Source organism: Dendropsophus ebraccatus, chromosome 5, assembly GCF_027789765.1.
Source record: "Dendropsophus ebraccatus isolate aDenEbr1 chromosome 5, aDenEbr1.pat, whole genome shotgun sequence".
Taxonomy (NCBI): Eukaryota; Metazoa; Chordata; class Amphibia; order Anura; family Hylidae; genus Dendropsophus; species Dendropsophus ebraccatus.
The window spans coordinates 55,338,061-55,361,040 of NC_091458.1; the positions used below are offsets into that span (position 1 = coordinate 55,338,061).

General features: G+C 43.8%; 2 protein-coding genes across 5 annotated transcripts in view; one reads left to right on the forward strand and one right to left on the reverse strand.

Annotated features, from left to right (window-relative positions):
* On the reverse strand, positions 1-21,071 carry CBX5 (chromobox 5). 3 transcript variants are annotated; one of them, XM_069970237.1, is made up of 6 exons: positions 21,047-21,071; positions 13,526-13,582; positions 5,788-5,950; positions 2,792-2,957; positions 2,059-2,156; positions 1-1,311 (listed from the first exon to the last, which is right to left on the reverse strand). In XM_069970237.1, the coding sequence occupies exons 2-6, from the start codon at positions 13,548-13,550 to the stop codon at positions 1,161-1,163; spliced, it is 603 nt and encodes a 200-aa protein (XP_069826338.1). In that variant the 5' UTR covers positions 13,551-13,582; positions 21,047-21,071; the 3' UTR covers positions 1-1,160. The 3 variants fall into 3 exon arrangements, with proteins under 3 accessions (XP_069826338.1, XP_069826336.1, XP_069826337.1); XM_069970235.1 differs by lacking the exon at positions 21,047-21,071 and adding an exon at positions 20,251-20,478; XM_069970236.1 differs by lacking the exon at positions 21,047-21,071 and adding an exon at positions 20,021-20,063.
* HNRNPA1 (heterogeneous nuclear ribonucleoprotein A1) overlaps positions 20,749-22,980 on the forward strand; it is an 8,024-nt gene continuing 5,792 nt past the window's right edge. The window contains exons 1-5 of one of the 2 annotated variants that reach the window (XR_011363160.1): positions 20,749-20,863; positions 21,342-21,458; positions 22,256-22,402; positions 22,481-22,691; positions 22,775-22,867. Coding sequence is in view for 1 of the 2 variants with exons in the window: in XM_069970234.1 (XP_069826335.1) it covers positions 20,849-20,863; positions 21,342-21,458; positions 22,256-22,402; positions 22,481-22,691; positions 22,775-22,867 (583 nt within the window). In the remaining variant the exon portion in view is untranslated. The remainder of the gene's footprint in view (positions 20,864-21,341; positions 21,459-22,255; positions 22,403-22,480; positions 22,692-22,774; positions 22,868-22,980) is intronic. The other variant, XM_069970234.1, reaches the window with a different exon arrangement.

A 22,980-nucleotide genomic window follows, 5' to 3' on the forward strand; every position in this document is an offset into this window, starting at 1 on the left:
TCAAAGAAAAATATTTTTGCACTAAACCACTGAAGTAATACAACCAGTTACATTGCGGAGACCTCTTTAGCATAAAAACATCAAGCAGATAATAAAAGTTTCTTTTACTGTACTATACATAAAGTCATTTTGTCACTGACATAACTGAAATGTGTCATTATGATTTTCCCCTTTAAGAAAACTTGTATCAAAACCCACAAAGTGGTTTTAATTTATTACAGATGGAAATTGTATATATTTGTATATATAAAATGCTAACAAGCGTCACTTCAGCATTGTACTTGGGATCAATACTGTATGGCGTGAACTCTGTCGCACACGTGACATTCTATCACTATTTATGGCACACTGAATGAACAACACATACGATAGCCACACAGTCTCAAAACACCTCCATACAAATTGTGGATGAGGTCTTCTTTAAAGTGCAGGTGGTGGGACCCCACACACGCATACACAGTGTCTTTTTCAAAGTGCTTTTCACTGACACTTTGGATATGAATATATAAATACTCCCGAGGTTGATACACTTGCCACTTGAGAAGTTCCTTTTTGCTTTTAGCAAATATCTTCAGATACAAAAAAACAAGTAATACTCAGAGAGAACCAGATCAAGGTAGATACAGACAGATTTTAAAAAAAATAAAAAATTAAAACCATTAAAACAAACTTCTCCCTCAAAGTACAAGCGTCCAAAAACGGGAGGAAGCAGCAACGATCCCTTTCTAGTACAGTATATACTTGGTCACGGTTAAGCAAGGGAGGTCCTTTCACAACTTATCCAGTCTGTACTTACCAGACAGTGTAACCATTTAACCCCTTACTCACCACTACAGAGCTTCCTCACAATAAAAGAAACACTAGAGAAAGTTAAGCAGCACTCAGCAAGCAATGTCTACAGTGCTTTCCTCCCAGAGTGGTAAATATGCCATGGCTGCCCCATCTTGCATGGCAGTCATATGTTGTGCAAATGCCACTTGTGGAGTGCTTCAGGGTACATGGGTTAAGTGTACATTGAACAATCTATGAAAGGCAAAATCCCTCCCCCTCTTGATAACACTTGGACCAGGGCAGATGTGGAGTGTGGGGAGAATGTGTGTGTGTATGTGTAAAATGAAGGGAGGTATATTATACACACACATACACATATACGGGCATTTTTAACTTTTCACTGCTTCTTTTTCTTTGCTTTCTGTGTCTTCTGGGTAAGCGTGCCATGTCAATCTCTCCTCGTAGAATGCAATAACTATTTGTGGACACTTCACATTGGCTTCTTTTGCTAGTACAAGATCTGCTTCATCAGAATCTTTCCTGCAATAGAAAATGTAGATGGCTTAAAATCAAGATTATCACTGCATAATACTACAACTAGAGATGAGCGAACCGGCATTTGATTAGCGGTGGCTGCTGAAGTTGGATAAAGCTCTAAGATTGTCTGGAAAACATGGATACAGCCAATGACTATATCCATGTTTTCCACATAGCCTTAGGGCTTTATCCAACTTCAGCAGCCACCGCTAATCAAATGCCAAAAGTTTGGGTTCGGATGGACTCGAGCATGTTTGAGGTTCGCTCATCTCTAACTACAACGTTAGGCACACACAGCAAACGTACAACAGACGATGTTTGGCACTCAAAAACAATGGCTGTTGCTGCACTGACAATTACAATGAAATTAATGCAGAATGGCCAGATATGTCAAGTCATATGATTCTTTGACATGTGCCTTCAGTATCTCTATTGAAGTACTAGGGGGAAAATTACCAATATGCACATAGACATGACCCCCACCCTATAAAAGTCTAAGGGAGAAAAACATCAACATTTCTTTGTAAAAACACAGAATACAGGCTTAGCTGCAATTTCAAAAAACTGAAAAATTACTGAAAGATGCCGCAGCTAAAAACGTCAAGTGGGTATCGCATTTCATAACAGCTAACGTCTGGCCTTAGCATTTTTTACAAAAAAACCCACAATGTGCCAAATTTGGCATTTTTAGCGTTGTTTTTCTTGACATCTAGTTGAATTCCTGCCTAAAAGTAACTAGAAGACACTTACCATTTCATGAGGAACATAAGCTCTCCACAGGAGTCTGTAGCCCCGATAATCTTCTCAGGCTCAAGTCCCCTTTCAAATCCTCGTGCTATGTCATTGCTCTGCAAAATATTATAAAAAAGAAAAACTTCTAAATAACTTGTTCACTTTAACCCTGTAAAATGCATGGGCTGAATTAAAGCCAAAGGTGGAAACAGGAAACTGCTTTTTTTTAACTGTTCTGGTGTATTCACTGGTTGTTCCCTTGTTCAGGACACCCTTTATCACTGATGAAAACGACTACATAAATCAACTTATATGTACTATATTAACAGGGATATTAAGCCCTATAAAATGGATGGCCTATGTATAGTAGATGAATAGTAGTGAAACTCCCTTACCCCTGCTGATCAGCTGATTGTAGGGACCGGGCCACTCATGCAAGCACAGCAGCTTCTTCAGGGTTAACCTTCCTTGTACTTGTAAGTGCTGCATTATAAGTAGTGGTGGTACAAGGTACCGCAGCATTGGCCTTTTCATGTGAGCAGGGGCAATAACTAAGTGTACAGCAATGCAGGGACAAGCAGAAGAAAACATTGAAGAGGCTACAGCACTCACATGAACACCATGGCCTCTTCAATAAGCTGATCAGTGGGGGTGTCAGGAGTCAGCCCCCCGATTAAGTATTGATGGCAAAATCAGACCATCAATTTTGTAAGGCTGGAGGACCCCCTTTAAGGTTAACATATATCTTTACCTCTCTTCTTTTCTTAGCCCGAATGTCATCACTTCCAGCTTTTCTTTTGGTGGCTTCTGTCTTGGATTTGGGTTCAGACTCTTTGCCTTTCTTGTACTTTTTCATAAATTCTGAGATCAGTTCTGGGCAGTCCAGGTTCCTGTCAGGCTCCCACGTGTTATGTTCTCTGAGGTAAGAGAGTGGTGGAAAACATTACATCAGCTGCCGTCTTTAAGACAGACCCCTTCTTTCTGGACAACATTAACCCATGTTCTTATTGACTATGTTATCTTATCTGCAATGTATTGATAAAATACAGGCTTCTGCAATCCAACTCCAACTTAAAAGGCAGCAATTCTGGTATTTCAGTAAGATGTATTTAGAAAGGAAAGATTTTAATACACTTAATGAGAATGCATCTTATTGAGTAATGAACACTACACTGATAACTAATAGAATCTTGGTTAATTATGAATCCATTGTTATTATAACTTGTTTGGTATGGTCAGATAAGTTGTAGTGTGACACACTATCTTGCCTTAGAGGTTGGGTTTAGAAGTATTTGGGCAGTAGCATGGTATTCATAATGTAACCTTTGTACACCACCACAAAGGATATGAAGCAAGACAAGCGATGTGACTAAATCATTTTGGAATTGAGGATACATTATTGAGGATAAATTAAGGACATAAAAAGTCAACAGTTAAGCCCATGTGTCAAGTTTCTATTTAGTAGCTGTTCATATGAAGTCTCTATATGTGATCTGAAGAGATGTCAGTACAGGTGAAGGAGGAAGCCATTAGGCTAAGAAAGTACAAGTCTCGGAGAGATAGCAGAATCGGAGTGAACAGAGATGAGCTGCCGTAAGCTTGCATAGCCACCACACAGTGAACAAAACCATCTGATTCCATCATGACTCTGCCAAAAAACTGATCGAGGAGGGAGCCAAGTGTTGGCACACAGCTGATCAGACATTGATGACCTAGGATACTATTACGTGGGCCGATGAAGGCCCGATCAATATTGTAAATGAGTGCCTATTACACGGCCCGATAATCATTTAGCAAGGGCTGCACAGACATCGTTATCCCAGTTGTCGGGCGTTTTTTACCCCGGCACGGTGGGTGACAGTTTCCCTTCAATGCATTACCTCAGCATGCTCCTGATGTTCTCCATACATGCATACTTCCCGGCTGCAGCTTTAGAGCTGTCAGGCTGCTCGGCCAATCACTGGCCAGGACCCCCGTCAGCTCAGAGAAGCTGCAGTGCACGGTGCCAGGAAGAGAGAAGGCGGCAGGAGAAAACCGGGATCGTGGAAAGGTAATGTATTAACCTGTTGTTCAATTGTCAGCTGTCAGCCGCGCGTCGCTATTACACACCCAACGCCCGATGATTTTAGGTCAGGACCTAAAGAAATGATTAGCCGATGATCATTTAATTGGCTGATTGTGGTCTCTATTACATGGAGTGAAAATCAGCCCAATTCGGCCAATTATCACTTTGTGTAATAGGGCCTTTAGTCTGCGGATAGGGGTAAACCTCTTTTACCAGAATGATAAGTAATCATCATCTGACAGAAACCACATCATCTATCAAACATAATGGGGTGGTACAATGGCATGGACTGCCAATGGAACTGGGTCACTGGTGTTCATTTATAATGCGACAGTGGAGAGATGAAGCAGGATGGGAAGTCAGCATTTGGTGATGTCCATGTGTTGCAAATTTCAGACAGACATGTTCAAATCCTAATTAGATTAGATTGTCCAAATACTTATGAAAGTTTATGAAAATGGAGGAACTATGTTCTGGAATTTCTAACCAGTTTGTGCAAACCCCTGGAACTGAATCTGAAGGTCTACACTTCACTCACATTTTGATGGTTGTAATGCAGAAGCTAAATTATGAAATTATGACGCCCAGAGCTCTGATGTTCAGCCCGCTCACTGTAGTGAAGAGTGAGTGCTAAACATCAGAAGAGACAGGAGAAGAACCTGCACAGACAGAAAAAAGGTTAAGGACCTGAGCACATGACCTGCAGGTCCTCAACTTCACAGTGTGGAGAGCAGCCAGACAGAGAGTAAGAGGGACAAGACGGATCTGTAAGTGCTGTGTGTCAGTCTGTAATGTGTGTCAGTAATGTCTCTCAGTGTGTGTGTGTGTGTGTGTGTGTGTGTGTGTTACTGTCAAAGGTATAGAGTATAAAGTGAGGGTAAAGCAGAAGGGGAGACAAGTTTATGAAATGTTTTAAGCATGCCTGGAGAGATGAGTCTTCAGGGCACCTTTGAAACTGTGAGTGTTGGGTACGAGTCCAAGGTCTTTGGGTAGGGAGTTCCAAAGAAAAGGTTCAGCACAAAAGGAGTCTTAGAGGCTGGAGTGTGAGGTTCTAATTATGGAAGATGTTAGTATAATATCATTAGCAGAATGTAGAGCACAGGTAGGATTGTAGGTGAAGATAAGTGAGGAGATGTATGGAGAGGCAAAATTGTGGAGAGCTTTATAGGTGAGGTTAGGAGTTTGAACTAAATTCTGGACTTAATGGGCAACCAAATTCAGCAGACACAGTCCTTTTTACATATCCTATGAGGTCGTGTGAAGGATATAGAAGGGGATCCCCAGCTAGGCATCTCCAATTATAAGCCTGAGGTTAGTATCATCTGCCCCAGCTCTGGTGGGCTCAGCATTTGAATGGGCAACTTTAAATTCTACTATACTATATTTATGGATGGCTGCAATGGCTTTCGTACGCAATGGCACCTGTATACCTTGTATTATTACATAAAATATCTCTTACGAAGCATACCTGTCATTCCAAATCTAACCCGATCGACATGCAGTCGCTTCTGCCGCCGGAAGATCGGGTAACTATGGATATAACTACACTGGCTGAGTTGTGTACATGAATCAGAATAGGACTTGTGCATGGAACTCAGTGTGGTCGAATCCAGTCACCCGATCTTCCAGTAACAGGAAAGACTGCATGCTGATCGGGTGAAGACCACTGATGGGTTACTTACTCTGAAAATCCTTTCCATTTGAGGAGATATTCTACTTGTCCTTTAACTACTCTTCGATCAAGAACTTTTTCTACCACATATTCTTCTTCTTCAGAGGAAGAGGAGGCATCAGATGCTTTGTTCTTTTTCCCCATGTTGTTACTGCTGCTATTCTCTCTCTCCTCTAAACAAACAAGGAAAAAGATACAAACAGAGGGAGTTTATTCTATCTATATATGAATAAGAAAGCTACATTATCACAAAAACAAGACAATGGGATTTTTACTTTTACTCAAACACCTCCATAGTGTCATCAGGTCATGGCATAGTAGAGCAGGCCCTGCAGGATGGGGCTTTCTGTTTTCACATTACATTAGTAAAACATAGGGTTGGGTCATACCCAGCTAGCTGCACTTTACATGAACAGCGTGGGTGATAAATTACTCAGATTGGATTTATGCCATATCTCCTGAAGGGGTATCCGATACAGTGTGCATAAAAAAAAGAAAGGTTGCTATACATATTTGGGGTTTTGCAATCCCAACCCATTACACAGAACCACCGTATCTGTGCCTTACAGGAAACCAGACGTCCCAACACATGTTTTACTTCTGCCTCACCAGGGGAAGCCTCCTACTGGTTAAGTTTACCTGGAGACACCCCCTGACAAACCCAAAGTGAAACATGCATTGGGGCATGTGGTCCAATGGCTGTTTGGTTTCTACTGCACTATACCTTGTAATCTATTTAGGGCTGCATATTTTATATTTTACTGCATGTATAATTTCTAGATAATACTATCTGTCTATATTTGCACTATAATCACAGTTGTTCTATGCACATGGGCAGGGGACACGTGCTATAAAAGGTATTTGTCAGAGGAGGACCCCTCTTTGTGGAACTGCAATTGAGCTTTTAATGCTTTACTTGATATATAAATATGGATTAAATAAAGATATATTCTGATTATCTCTGGTGGCTCTGTGTCATTTTTTAAGTTATATTTACAAAATTATGCAGAAAACCATGAATGTGTGTAGTATGAGCTCGGTAATAAATGTTACATTAGGATTTTGGCCACACTCACCACTATGATCTGAGCTGGTCATTTACAGACAGGTGATATCCTGGTAATAGGCTCTGTGCACAGCCGTCTCATTCTAGCTATCAAGGGGGTCACGGTGGGCAGAATTAAACTAGATTATTAAGTGACACATGCATTTACTTGCACCATGCTGCTGTCAATCATCTCTGTCCAGGCAGTCCCATAGACTTATAATAGGGCCACCCAGACGGAGAGTACTACCAGCCGGGCAGTAAAGTGCCTGGCTAAATCCTCCTAAAAGGTCCCCCTTTAAAATCTGTACTATGTTCTTAACATATCTAATTCCCTATGGCAGAACTGTCTTCTCCTGCTCTGTCTTAAATGTCTACTATATAATATATATATCATACCCAGGCATTTTATAAAGGATGTTAAATAGCACAAAGAATTATATCTATATGATTCGTTCCTGTACAATCAGCACACCCTAAACTACACATGAAGGCAATAGACCACTTTAAATTGTAACTATCATATACACAATCTCTAGTAAAAAAAGGTAATCCTTGTTCTTATTCTATCACCATATGTGTCTACCTAGGACTTAAAGGGTTAAGCTAGTGGGTACCCCTCCTCCTCCATCTGGCTGTAGAGCAGCATAGAAGCAGGAGAGAAGAGCTGCAGAAGAGGCTGAGCCTCCCTTCCCCCCAGGTTGGTGGGGGAGGGAAAGGAAATAGATAGAGCACATACAGCCTCTATTGAGGATGGAGCGGCTACATAGCCACAGTGTGGTTACAAACTATACATATGTAAGACAAGGTCTCTACAAGCCATAAGAAAATAAAGATCACATGAAAAAAAAAAACACAAAGCATATATATTGGGGGGGAAATCTTGATTTTTAGCACAGCATTGGGACTTATTAAAGCCTGGCCATATTAAAGATTGAGTTGTACACTTCTGTGATATGTCACTTATAGCTTGCTATAATGTCCTCTTCTCTACCTGCCTCTGACTTTATATAGAGGGACACAGGGAACAATAAATAGTGACATGTTCTGTGGCAGGCTGTATTACAGAGGTGTTCTCATCTAGAAGCTATTCAGGATCCACGGGCTTTACCATATATATATGATCCATTGTGGGGGTGGACTATAACACAGGGAGTTGGTCTGGAGTTTGGTCTGTGCTTATAAAGGAGGCATTGTCTAGTGTCCTTGCTATATTACTGCACATAATGTACACAATGGGAAATGCTGACAGGATAGCAATAATAGAAAAAATAAGGCAAAATCCATACACAAGGTGACCGTACAGCATGGATATATACTGGACGAACGTCACAGATTCCTTTTTTTATATTTGACCCACAGCTCTACAGAGACAATATAAGATTTTCTTATTTGCTGCCATTGCATTCTCCTCACTATAGCTGGCTAAGCTACACACCAACAATCCTTTGAGATGGATGAAGTTTAGTCTGGCATGTTGCTAGCAGGATAATTTGTATGAATGATCCCATAAATGCACGACTGTGGCTCATCAATGTCCCGTGTGTGGCCAGCTTAAAGGGGTATGTCCATCTTGGACAATTATAGCATATCCACAGGATCCACTTCTTGTACTCGAAGGTCTGAGTTGTTTAATTACATTCCCCCAGTGCACCAAGAGGCTTATACATAATCTATTCAGAGCAAAATACTAAAAAATGGCACCAGGTGAGAAGATACGAATAATGGCCATAAAATTAGAGGCTCCAACGCTATTGGTAGATAACAGTGGGTTTGTTTGTACAAACCTGCTGTTAGTTTCCCTTTAAAGGTAGGCATATACAACTGCTTGTTATACTGCAAGTCGCAGTTAGCCACAAAAGCCCTAGTTCAGGATTTGCATCTATCAGTAACAAATGAATACTAAGAAACCATGCAGGGGCAGGTTATAGACTGGTGGAGCCCATACACATGTTCCTCAGGACTGGCTGTACTGTGTACAGCGGTGAGATGAGCTGCCTCCAGGTGTCTCTGGCAACAACTGATTCCACCATCCTTAATGAAAATATATCCATAGAGCAGTTCCATACCTACCCGGATGACGCTGCAATATAGTCCTATACCAATGTTGTGTCTGCTTCATTCTCAGGATTGGTCAGGCACCTCAGAGGTTAGACCACCACCGATTCTAGCCATATGCTATCACTTTTTTGCCATGGGAAAACAGATTTTAAGTTCACACAACATATTTTTTATAACAAGAATGGCCATTTTCAATTAAAATAACATCCCTTCTTGTCATAGAAGTCAATGCAAACAACGGACGTTGTGCAATCAGTGTATTGAACAATGGTCGTTGAAATAATTGCCATGTCAGCTATTTCTGGCCGTTGTGCATTGATTGCAATGCTACAATATTGACACTCAATACAACGGACAATGTTTTTGAGTGCCAAACAATGCCTGTTTGTACATTGTGTGAACATCGCCTAAAGGGGTATTTCTATCTAACATGAACACTGTACTCATGTTTCCTGCGTCTGCCTTAGGGAGTGAATGAAGTAGCGGTGTGCAAACATGCTGCTTCTCCATTCTAACAGGAGACTGTGGTCCCCACTCTTATGGGGGAGGGAGGGGTATGGCCTCACTCACACGTGCAATGATTTTTCAGGCCTGCACAAAGGTCCGCTATTTTTACTCCGTGATCCGTGAAATATGGTCAGTAATTGCATCTGTATCTGCATCCACAAAAATGCTGAACTGGTTAAAAAAATTAACTAGTTTGCTTATCTTTGATCTGACATACAGACGTACTCAAAAAACACAGATCCAATAGACTTCTTTTGTCACAATCTGCACTAGGACATATCCTATTTTTTGCAATACAGATTGCGGATCTGCAGTAGAACGGACTGTGTGAATAGCCCAACACAACTCAATGGGCAATAAATTGATCAAGGATTACAGATCCGCAATCACAGACAACTTTGTGGGACATGTGAATAAGGCCTTAGAGGGGCTTTACTGGTTGGACCCCTCTCGATCAGCAAGCTATCCCCTATCCTGTGGATACAAGATAACTTTGCAAGCGGTTATCTCAAGATTGGAAATTACTTACTATCGAGCTAATATGGGATAACGAATAAATAGGGTTGCGCAAACCTGTCAAAATGTTCAGGTTCGGCAACATTACCCATGTTTTCCTGGCAGCCCTAGGGCAGCATTTATTCTCTGCAGCTGTGGGGAATAACATGCCGAACGTTCAGGTAACATGGCCGAACCAGAATATTTTGACAGGTTTTCTCAACACTACAAGCAAACTGATTAAGGTCCGACTGCTAGGACGGCCACCAACCATGAGAATGGAGATAAATGATCTGCCTAGTGAATGGACAAAACATAACTTCTAATCCTGGGATAATCTCTGTATTAAAAAGTTCCTGTCCTCTAACTGGACAATTACTCTTCCCTCTTAGGAAGTGGAGGAGAAAAAGAAGAATCACATGGACAGGATCCCAGCCCCTACATGCCCCAAGTGTCAAGCAGAACCTGCTGACTTCTGGCACATGATATGTGCCTGTCCTTACATCAACGCCTTCTGGACTGAGGTGGTTGCTGCTCTACAAATTACCAATATACACTTATTACGGGAAATGCTTATAAAGTGCTTTTTTTCCCTGCACGTACTACTGCATCAAGGCTTCACTTCCTGGATAAAATGGTGATGTTATGACCCGACACCGAGAGCTGTGCGGGCTGTGGCTGCTGGAGAAGATGATGGCAGGGGGATGCTCTGTGTCCCTCCAGTTCCCTGTATCCCCCTGCCATCATCCTTTCCATCAGCCACAGCCCGCACAGCTCTGGGAGTCGGGTCGTGACATCACCAAGTTATCCAGGAAGTGACATCACCATTTTATCCAGGAAGTGAAGCCTTGATGCAGAAGTAAGTGCAGGGAAAAAAGCACTTTATAAGCATTTCCCGTAATAAGTATATATTGGTGATTTGTATAACTTTTGGGGAGCAATACAAGACTTTAACCCTTAGACGACCCAGGGCGTATAGTTACGCCATGGAAGTCTGTCCCCAGACGACCTAGGGCGTAACTGTACGCCCTGGGTGTTATTCCCGCTATGAAGCGCGCTCCGGAACGGAGCGTGCTTCATAGGAGGTGGGGGCCGGCTGCAGTGAGCAGCCGGGACCTCACCGGCAATGACACGCTGCAGCGATCGCGCTGCCGCGTGTCATTAACCCCTTAAACGCCGCGATCGCGGCGCGACCGCGGCGTTTAAGTGTAAGTGACAGGGGGAGTCCCCTGTCACTTACCGATCGGGACCCCCGCAGTGTGACTGCGGGGGTCCCGATCGGTAAAACGGACTGCTGGAGGTCTCTCACCTGCCTCCGTGCGGTCCGATCGGCGCTCTGCTACTCTAAGCCTGCACAGGCAGGCTCAATGAGCAGAGCGCCGATAACACTGATCAATGCTATGCCTATGGCATAGCATTCATCAGTGTAGAAATCCAAGTAATGTATGTAAAAGTCCCCCAAAGGGACTTCAAAAGTGTAAAAAAAAAAAAGTTAAAAACACTAACACACTACCCCAAAACCCCTCCCCCAATAAAAGTTGAAATCACCCCCCTATCCTATTATATAAATAAAACATATAAAAATAAATAAATAGATAAACATATAATATACCGTAGCGTGCGTAATTGTCCGATCTATTAAAATATAACAAGCGTCATTGCGAACGGTGAACGGCGTACACGAAAAGAGGGGAAAAAGTGCGCAGATTACCGATTTTATGTTACATTATATATATAAAAAAATTAATAAAAAGTGATCAAAACGTCCGATCTTCACAAATATGGTATTAATAAAAACTAGAGATCATGGCGGAAAAAATGACACCCCATACAGCCCCGTAGGTGAAAAAATAAAACCGTTATAAGCGTCACAATAGGCCCATTTTATTTATAATTAATTGCCAAAAAAAAGGATTTCATTAAAAAATACACATATAACATTAGAGAATCTGTGTAACCTGCATATGGTTGTGTTCGGACTGACCTATAGAATAATTGTATCATGTCGCTGTTACCATATAGTGCATAACGTAGACACAGGAACCCCCCAAACGTTACCATATTGCATTCTTTTTTGCGATTTCACCAATTTATATCTTCATAAATAATATATTTGGAATTCCATCATACATGTTATGGTAAAATGAATGACGCCATTACAAAGTACAACTATTCCTGTAACAAATAAGCCCTTACATGGCCTGTAGATAAAAAACTGAAAGTGCTGGAGCTCTTAGAAGGGGAGGAGGGAAAAACGGAAACACTAAGATCAAAATTTGCGCGGTCCACTGGGTCATTTTGGGCCTGGTCCTCAAAGGGTTAATAAAACTTTTTGTCAGACTTCTCTTTAATGCAGTATTGTATATGGTATTTTCTCATTGTAATCTTTGCTGTATATAGGCCCGTTCAAAGTGAGTAAAAGCAGCGGAATTACAAGCATAGCCTGCGCCACGGACACCGCTTGAAATTTAACCTGTCACATTGCTTCAATGCGATGCCTTGCGCCTCCGCTCAAAGAATTGATATGTAATTACGCCCCTTTTTACTCACTATGAACGGGACCTAGCGCTTTATTTGATATATCTTGTATAAACTTTTTGTAATAGAAATACCTTAAAACGTTAATATATAAATAATAATAAAAAAAATAATAATAATCCTGACTTAAAGGGGTACTCCGGGCTGGGGTTATTTTTAGGGTATGGCCAGGGAAGGGGTGGTCACCTACCTCCCGGTTCCAGCGCCGGGTCCCAGATCGCGCTGCCCCGTTCTCCCGTCCGGCTGCCGCTTCCTGGTCTGAGCTGCGGCTTGAGATGTGACGTCTCAAGGCAGCTCAGCCATTCAGGCGGGACTCCACTACGACCGCTGAATGGCTGAGCTGCCTTGAGATGTGACGTCTCAAGCCGCAGCTCAGACCAGGAAGCGGCAGCGGAACGGAAGAACGGGGCAGTGCAATCCTTGACCCGATGCTGGAACCGGGGAGGTAAGTGACCGTCAGCCTCTATTTCCACCCCTTCCCTGGCCATACACTAAAATAACCCTGGCTTGGAGTACCTCTTTAACTTCTGGTCCTTATGGCCCACTCAATCCTAACAGACTAGGTGGGCAGACTGTAGTGGGTGATGTCACCATCTCACATTTACAGACTATTGTTTCCCTACTATTATGATAAGAAAAGTGGTGACATGAAAGTCCTGGTCAAATCCATTGCTACAACTACTTTCAGAGTAGTATTTCTTGGCCATCAGCCACTTTGGTTTTCCTACATGATAGCTGATGTTACCATGGGTCTCCAAACTGCGGCCCTCCAGCTGTTGCAAAACTACATTTCCCATCATGCCTGGACAGCCAAATCAAAAGCTTTAGCTGTCCAGGCATGATAGGAGTTGTAGTTTCGCAACAGGTGGAGGGCCGCAGTTTGGAGACCCATGTGTTAGACCATATTATAGATACATGTCCATCATCCATAAGAATACTACTTTTTTTTTTAAACAGGAGACAAAAATATGGTTGAACAAAACATATTCAGAGGTAATACAATGTAAAAACAGACAATTTCTTACATGTACTGTATTATGGAAGTAGAAAAAACACATAACCATTTTACACAGCATTTAATAACATCTGCAGTTAGTTTTACCTGTAGGAGCCTCAGTGACGTCCATTATGTACGTTGGATATGGGCTGAGCCGGAAAACTTAAGTTGTAAGAGAAAGAAAAACATTTGACAGATATACATGTGAACTGTATCAGGACATCATATATGAAGTGACGGTCCAGTCCGAAGCCATTCTAACTATTATATGTGGGAATTACATTACAAATTATATTACTAGAACAGAACTGGTATTGGTGGGAAATCAAGTGCTGTAAAAAAAATAAGCATCAAGTACAATAGCTCAGGAATAATGGGTGCCATAAGGCAGGCAGCCCCTGATGTCTCCACCACTACCCTCCTGTATTATTGGAAGAGTTTCCACTTAGGCCTCATTCACGTTAATATATGATGGACCCATTTTGTTGAAATCCAAAATACATTAGCCATAGAAATCTTTGAGCCTGTACTGCACCTTCATGCTCGATCACAAAGGTAATCTCCCTTAGAAGCAGTACTTTTAGGGGAGAATATGGTGCAACATGGAGGCTCCATAAAATAACACACATAGTATCTACAGCTTCACAATACAGAAGGGCACTATGGGGGATATTTATCCCAACTGAGCCAGTTTCACTTTACACCATGTTTGATAAATCTCCCTCTATATGCTGCAGTACAGACTCCTAGCATCTCTGCGTGTATGAGGATGTGTATGAGATCACTCTCACTGCAAATCCCAAATAAACTAGTTATAGTGGCTCCAAATCAGAGCCCGACTTCAGTAGACATACATTAAAATACATCTGATATCAGGCCAACCTGTAATCATAGGCAGATTCATCTGTTAGGTACAAAATGCAATGCAACAAGCAAAATCCTGACCTCTCTATTGTCCTCACGGGAGATAAGCCGCTGTCTGAGGTTTCTGGCAGCGGCTTATTCCTTTATCCCCATTGGGAGCATGTGTTTGCTCCATCAAGCTGAGTGCCCATATGTTTAAGGGGAATATTGGGAGAAATAGCTGTGAAACAAACTAAAGAGATTTTCAGGTAAGTGTATTGTCACCATCCGTCTAGCATGACAAATGAGATGCTGAGTGAATCTAGCCAAGTTATCCTGAGATGATAGTGAAACTATGTAATCAATGGAGTGATTGCCTATTCAATTTCATCAATAGCCTTTTCAGCTTCCTGTTAATCAAAAATAAACCAACTCCATTCAGTATCTGTTTAGCATTTGAACAGCCATCGGGTGGGGTGTAAGCAAAGAAGGAATAACACCTTGTCCAGGCCAAGAGACAGGACACAGCCACAGACTTCTCCAGTTCAGTGACACTACAGTAACAAGAACAATGAATATTTCCCGGATATGTATTGGGAAAGACCCAATGTTTTCTCCATAACAATATGCACCAAATCAGCAGCCATCACTTGTAGCATAGCGCATGCGACGTATAACAAAGACATGGAGACATCATGCTGGCCACATTGTGTGCTGCTGGCAAGTTATAATAGCAGGTGTGGCCCACAAACAAACCTATTTGCCCATCTACCTCTAAACCAGCCGCGGTGTAACTTGGCAGACAACAGGAATGCAATGGGGAACATATGTACACTATAAACACTGTGTGACACTATAATGTAAGTACTAGGAAAGAGTCCAGATACACACATCCCATAGACCCCCATTTACTCAACTGTTTTTATCTCTAGGGCCAAATACTTTTTTTTTTTTGCAGAATAGATCAGCATAGTCTCACCGCCAACAAAAACACTTCTAATCTGACTTTCAGATTGAAGTTTAAAGAATATGGCACATTGTGGTTCACTGGTTAGCACTGCTGTCTTGGAGCATTGGGAACATCGGCATGGAGTTTGAAGGGCAGCCACTAACTCTCACCAGTCTTAAGTTGAGAGGGTAAAATTACATGGTCAAAGGAGTGCTTCTTTAAGGTTCCTATTAGGGATAAGCAAATTTGCAGTAGTAAAGCCCTCGCCAGGCTTGGTGGTCGGATTGTCGGCCTGTTGCCTTTGAACTGCAGGTCATAAATCAATGATACCTGGCCCTTCTCTCCATCGATATCATCTGTCAGTGGAGAGTTAGGAGGCCCCCCATATACCTCATACTGCTAGCCTAATATAGTGTTTGGGCATCTTTATGCCAAAAACGTAAGGTTGTAAAGGAGTGCCTTGGCAGATTAGCTCTTCCTTATACAGCCTATTACATGGCTTAATAATTGTGTTATATTTAGAGATGAGCGAACGTTCGGCATTTGATTAGCGGTGGCTGCTGAACTTGGATAAAGCTCTAAGGTTTTCTGGAAAACATGGATACAGGCAATGACTATATCCATGTTTTTTTCCACATAGCCTTAGGGCTTTATCCAACTTCAGCAGCCACCGCTAATGAAATGCCGAACGTTCGGGTTCGGATGGACTTGAGCATGCTCCAGGTTCGCTCATCTCTAGTTATATTATTCATGCAGCCCTTGCTTAACCCTTAGAGGATGGGGCCAATTAAAATTTTTGCGTTTTCGTTTTTCCCTCCTTGTGCATAAAAGGTCATAGCACTTGCATTTTTCCCCTAGAAACCCACATGAGCCCTGATTTTTTGCGTCACTAATTGTACTTTGCAATGACAGGCTGAATTTTTTCATAAAGTACACTGCGAAACCAGAAAAAAATTCAAAGTGTGGGGAAATTGAAAAAAAAAAAAAAAAAAAAGCATTTCTTTAATTTGGGGGTTTTCGTTTTTAGGCCGTTTGCCCTGGGAAAAAAACAGACTTGTTATATATGTTCCTCAAGTCGTTATGATTACAACGATATGTAACATGTATAACTTTCATTGTATCTGATGGCCTGTAAAAAATTCAAACCATTGTTAACAAATACAACAAAAAAAAAAAAAAAATCGCTCCATTCCCAGGCTTATAGCGCTTTTATCCTTTGGTCTATGGGGCTTTGTCAGGTGTCATTTTTTGCGCCACGATGTGTTCTTTCTATCGGTACCTTGATTGCGCATATGCGACTTTTTGATCGCTTTTTATTACATTTTGATGCAACCAAAACTGCGCAATTTTGCACTTTGGGATTTTTTTTGGCGCTTACGCCATTTACCATGCGGGATCGGGAATAAGATTAATTAATAGTTAGGGCGATTACGCACGCGGCGATAGCAAACATGTTTATTTATTTTTATTCATAACATGGGAAAAGGGGGGTGATTCAAACTTTTATTAGGGGAGGGGGCTTTTTATTATTAACAACACTTTTATTTGTACTTTTACACTTATACTAGAAGTCCCCCTGGCATTATAGGGCACACATTCTCTGCTCAGAGATGTTCAGCCGATAATGATAATTTTAGCGGCTGCAGAAAAGATCCACTCAGCCGACAAGTGACAATTTGCTTGTTCATCAACTGACTGCTGGTCCTATTACACAGGCCGATTATTGGGTAAATGAGCAATTCTAGAAATGCTTAACAATAACTGGTGAGTGTAAAAGGGCTTTTAAAGGCACTGTACAGAGATCTACGATCATTACCTAACTGGCTAATAAATGTCTGGCAGCCCATAGGATACAGCAGCGTCTTCTGCCAATGCTCCTATTCAACGGAGCGACTGCAGCAGATCGTTGCTGTATCAGTCGCTTGTTTTTCAACATGTTGAAAAACAAGCGACTGCAACAATCAGCCTACATGAAAGATGTCGGCTGATCGTTGCACTCTATTCCACGGGACGATTATCGTCCGTAGCGGCCGATATCGGCCGAATACGGATGATAATCGTTCCGTGGAATAGGGCCTTAAGCAAAAAGACACTTTTCCACCAGAGATTGCGTGTTGATTTTACAAACCATACTGTCAAATTTTATAAAAAGGCAAGTAAAGGGCATAGGTGTTCAAAATAAATTAGTGGAGGTGCCAGTGGTCCCCCACCATTTGGGGAAAGTGGGGAAAACCCACTTAGTAGGGCTGTAGAGCAGTGCTTCTCAAACTTTTTCTACTGGAGCCTCACCCAACAGACCAAGGCAATGCCTGGGCCTCACCAGACTGACCAAGAGGGTGCCTGGGCCTCACTATCTGTGGTGAAAGTCCATTTAAAAGCTGAAAATAATGCTAGGGCTACCTTTCACCCATCTCCCAAACTCTATATTCTAATAAAGCAAGTACAAAATAAATTAATAATGTTGCTAAAATGGAGATTTTTGCAAACAGCAAAAGGACTGTGTAGATCATAGTTCATTTTGTTAAAACTGGCTCCCCAGTTGTGCCTCACCAACAACTAGGGGGCGCCTCACAGTTTGAGAAGCACTGCTGTAGAGTATCCCTCTCCAGGCCAAGCTGACATCACACATGGAGATATCCTGTAGCACTATGGGTTGAGCATTTGATGCCAACAGGTATCATAAGTGTCCTAATATGTATAACACTACAAGTGAATGACGCCACTGGGTGCCTTACACTGCCCTGTCTGGTTTGCAGCAGTGATCACAAATTGGTTAGAAAGGAAAGTGCAACGCTGCACAAACTCTTCAGGTAAATAAAGTTTTTTTTTGTTTGACATTGCCCCATAACAGGTCTAGGTAGTACATCCAAAATCTTAGTATCTTCGTATACAAGATTCCAGGATAAGTGGTGGAAAAAAAAACAGTATGGCGGCACATGACCACAAAAGCCGCTGACTGACTACAGCATGCCATGACTGGGAGCTTGTAAGCTGCACTGGATGAATAGTGACTGAAGAGGTCAGTAGGTTTTTATTTTATTTTTCTCATTGTTACAGCATCACACTTCCAGGTGTACCATGGGGGGGAACACTAGGAAGGCCATTTACTTAAATAATACTCATTACAATGGTGTTTAACTTTGTAATGTGTGTTATTTAGTGAAATAATGCTTTACACTGCACTGCCCCTTTGAATGAAAGGAACTTAGAATAAAGCCCCTATTACACAGGGCGACGGAGAGGCGCAACAAATAGATAGCAGCGGTCTGCTCCTCTGCTCCTATTCCATAGAGCAACAGCAGTGGATTGTTGCTATATTAGTTGTTGGCCTTTCAACATGTTGAAAGACACACAACTACATTGTTCATGTCGGCGGAGCGTTGTCTCCTATTACACAAGATGATTATCGGACAAATGAATGAATACTGTGGAAGATTTAGGTTCCCTGCAAGGAAACTAAACGCTTTATGGCTACAGATTACAGCTGATCTCTGGGGGTCACTGACCAGCACATTGTCAGCTTACCAAGCAAAAAAAAACCTTTAAGCCACCGCTCACCCTTCTGTACACTGGCTATGGGCCGAAGCATGGAGCATGAGCCGACCCCTGGCAGATGTGTCTATCCCCCAGCGCCCTATGGATAGGGATAACCCTCCATGTTACACTGCTGGGCTGAGACCTGTGTATAAGCCAACCTCTGGCAGATGTGTCTATCCCCCAGCTCCCTATAGATAGGTATAACCCCCCCGTCACCATCCCCTACCTCCACAGTACACTGCTGAGCTGGGACCTGTGGCTGCTGCTGGGGTGGTGGTGGCAGACAGGGGGGGGGGTCTATCGGTAGTGGTGGCAGACATGGGGGGCGCTATCGGTAGTGGTGGCAGACATGGGGGGGGGCTATCGGTAGTGGTGGCAGACATGGGGGGGGGCTATCGGTAGTGGTGGCAGACATGGGGGGGGGGGCTATCGGTAGTGGTGGCAGACATGGGGGGGCTATCGGTAGCGGTGGCAGACATGGGGGGGCTATCGGTAGCGGTGGCAGACATGGGGGGGCTATCGGTAGCGGTGGCAGACATGGGGGGGCTATCGGTAGCGGTGGCAGACATGGGGGGGCTATCGGTAGCGGTGGCAGACATGGGGGGGCTATCGGTAGCGGTGGCAGACATGGGGGGGCTATCGGTAGCGGTGGCAGACATGGGGGGGCTATCGGTAGCGGTGGCAGACATGGGGGGCTATCGGTAGCGGTGGCAGACATGGGGGGGCTATCGGTAGTGGTGGCAGACATGGGGGGGGCTATCGGTAGTGGTGGCAGACATGGGGGGCTATCGGTAGCGGTGGCAGACATGGGGGGCTATCGGTAGTGGTGGCAGACATGGGGGGCTATCGGTAGCGGTGGCAGACATGGGGGGGCTATCGGTAGTGGTGGCAGACATGGGGGGCTATCGGTAGTGGTGGCAGACATGGGGGGGCTATCAGTAGTGGTGGCAGACATGGGGGGGCTATCGGTAGTGGTGGCAGACATGGGGGGGCTATCGGTAGTGGTGGCAGACATGGGGGGCCTATCGGTAGTGGTGGCAGACATGGGGGGGCTATCGGTAGTGGTGGCAGACATGGGGGGGCTATCGGTAGTGGTGGCAGACATGGGGGGCTATCATCGGTAGTGGTGGCAGACATGGGGGGCTATCATCGGTAGCGGTGGCAGACATGGGGGGCTATCGGTAGTGACATGGAGCACGCTGCCATACGCACACACAGACAGGCTACAGACAACACACGGATGCCGTCGCCGCCTCCCCGGGCCCCGGTACCTGCTCCCCACACGCTTCTCCCGGCACCGGCAGTCGCTCTATGCCCCGCCCCCTCTCAGAGAAGCCGCTTGTCCCCGCCGCCTGTGATTGGCTCCTCGCTCTAATCAATCACGGTCCCCCCACTCTATACCGGCACTGTCTGCTGCCGATGGACCTCAGCATAACGCGGCAGCTTATTACCAGACTCTCTACATGTCAGCGCTGCAACGAGCCGGGCGCCGCACACTCACCTTCCCCAACGACAACCGTGAAAAGCGGTCGCAAATGAAAGCCACTACCGATACCGGAGACGGTTCTGCGCAGCGACCAAACCCCGCCAAAAACAAGCCCAGGAGCGCATGCGCAGAACCTCCTCTCATTCCCCACCCCCTCACTTCCCCGGTACTGTATCCTAACAAAGCACCGAGGCTTCCGCCGCCCGGTTCTATTGTAACGTGACCCTGACTAGAACTCCCGGGGCGGGCAGGTCACTCATAGTGCAGCAGGTCCGCAGGACAGGCCCCAAGCCATACAAAGCCCGCCGATCAAACAATTGATTGACGTGGCTCTAAACCAATAAGATCAGAGGCTGTAAGTGGGCGTTACAAACACCCCTTAACCTCAAGAAAGAGGCGTGATTTTATTTGTTCCTCAAATCAGAGACAAGGATAGGATCTATTTTATCCAATCACAAGCGGCGGAAATCGATAGCGTCCAATGAGATGGAGGGTGGGCGTGCCGAGACGGGTTAGATAAGTGGTTTTGTCTGGTTCTTAGCCCAAGCTCACGGAGGTCTCGCCTCTCTTTGGTCGTCGTCCTTGCGGAGGAAGCAGTCAGAACACCGGCATCATGCACAAATCCGAGGTAAGGCGGCACTGCGGGCTTACCGGACGCGAAGGGTCGTGTTATGTGTGGGGAAAGCCGCGCCGTATAGCTGATATTTTATATATGTTTTTATTATTATTATTTTGCTCTCCGATCGGTGGTCGCCTCTTGTTCTCCATTAGCGGAGACGCCCTGTTTGCCGTGGAGCTGGGTAGTCGGTACCTGACAGGCCGCTTATGTGGAGGTCAGCGTGAGTGAGTCAGCAGGCGTCTGGGCCGGCTTTGTGTGCCGCCATCTTGTGCGGCCTAGTCGCTCTCCACGTGTGCCGCCTCCTCTCGGTCAGCGCCGTGCTCCTTCCGGCTTTAGTTTTAGCGTTAACTAGCCGTTACACATCGTCTGTCGGTATCGACAATCGGGTTCCGTGTCTTATATTTTTCTCTGAGAGGAGCGCGTTGATTGGCTGCTAGGCCCGGCCCTGGCTGGTATTGAGTGTAACCTTCATCCTGCTTCATTTCAGTCACCTAAGGAACCAGAACAGCTCCGCAAGCTCTTCATTGGGGGCCTGAGCTTCGAGACCACCGATGATAGTCTCCGCGACCATTTTGAACAATGGGGAACTCTAACAGACTGTGTGGTAAGTGACTGGAAACAATACAGTATGGCTACTAAGTATCATTCATAGCTAATATGTATAGAGGAAGGATGTATCCTCTGAATGTGTGAACACAGCCCCCCCACATTATCATTGTAGCTGTTTTGTCTTTAAATCAGCTGTAGTTGAGGTGGCAACAACTGTTCAGCTTCCCTACAGCGCCACCTCAGGGTGATTATAGTATTACACCCTGCTCAGTGTATGTTTCATCTAAGGCTGGGTTTACACTGTTTTTTTCATCCGTTTTTGCAAAAAACAAGCATTTTTGTGCATCCGTTTTTCCATTGACTTCCATTGTAAAAAAGATCCGTTTTTTGACGGACACAAATGTAGCGGACGCTACTTTTACGTCCGTTAAACAATTCGCTTTGTTTTTGTTGTTTTTTCTACAATGGAAGTCAAGGGAAAGACGGTTCAAAACGAATGCACACACATCCGTTCATCAGTTTTTGCAAAAAAAGATGAAAAAAACGCAGTGTGAACCCAGCCTAACCTATAGTCTGTGTGAAGCTTAAAATGGGCCTCAATATGCTGTAATGTGTAAAAAAAAAAAAATTAGAAAAATATATATACTTGTGACACACACGCACACTACAAGACCTGCTCAGACCTTGAGCTCAACTCGTATTGAAGTGTTCCTACATGTAGAAAGCTCTAGACACACTTGTTGAGCATTTACATGGGTTTCCATTCACAAAAGCTGAATGTGACAGTCTGCATTGAGAGTACACTAACATGATCTGGTGCATGTTCTGTTTAACGTTTATTTTGGCTTTTAGGTCATGCGAGATCCAGGCACAAAGCGTTCCCGTGGCTTTGGCTTTGTCACCTATACTTCGGCCTCAGAAGTTGATGCCGCTATGGATGCCAGGCCTCACCGCGTAGACGGACGTGTGGTGGAACCTAAACGTGCTGTTTCCAGAGAGGTAATTGTATTTTTTATACTATGAGTTGGATGGGTTTGTGTGTTTCAAGGCTTTGTCTCACAAAGTGTTGCTTTATAGGATTCTCAAAGGCCAGGAGCACATCTCACAGTTAAGAAGATATTTGTTGGAGGAATTAAGGAGGACACAGAAGAACATCATTTAAGGGACTATTTTGAGAAGTATGGGAAGATTGAAGTGGTAGAGATCATGACAGACCGTGCCAATGGCAAGAAAAGAGGGTTTGCATTTATCACATTTGAAGACCATGATTCAGTCGACAAGATTGTTAGTAAGTGCAGCGGTTTTTGAGAAACTGTATTGCTTTTATTGGTGTTTACTGTATACTAATCTGGCTTTATTTTACCTCTTTAGTTCAGAAATATCACACTATAAATGATCACAACTGTGAAGTAAGGAAGGCGCTTTCCAAGCAAGAAATGGCATCGGCCTCTGCCAGCCAAAGGGGTGAGTTATGTGGTTCATAACTATAACTGCTAGTTGATGTAGAATGACTATGTAGCTTAGCTGTTCTGCAGTGGCAAGTCTGAAAATTGGCCACAGTGCCCACATGTGTTCTG

What these genes read in the sequence shown, in the direction of transcription:
- CBX5 (XM_069970237.1), bottom strand. Translation starts at nt 13,550, where the DNA reads ATGGACGTCACTGAGGCTCCTACAG. An exon ending in AAATGGAAAGGATTTTCAGA is followed by an intron (nt 2,958 to 5,787) that starts GTAAGTAACCCA and finishes CTCTTACCTCAG; the next exon opens with AGAACATAACACGTGGGAGC. An exon ending in CTTATGTTCCTCATGAAATG is followed by an intron (nt 1,312 to 2,058) that starts GTAAGTGTCTTC and finishes TTTCTATTGCAG; the next exon opens with GAAAGATTCTGATGAAGCAG.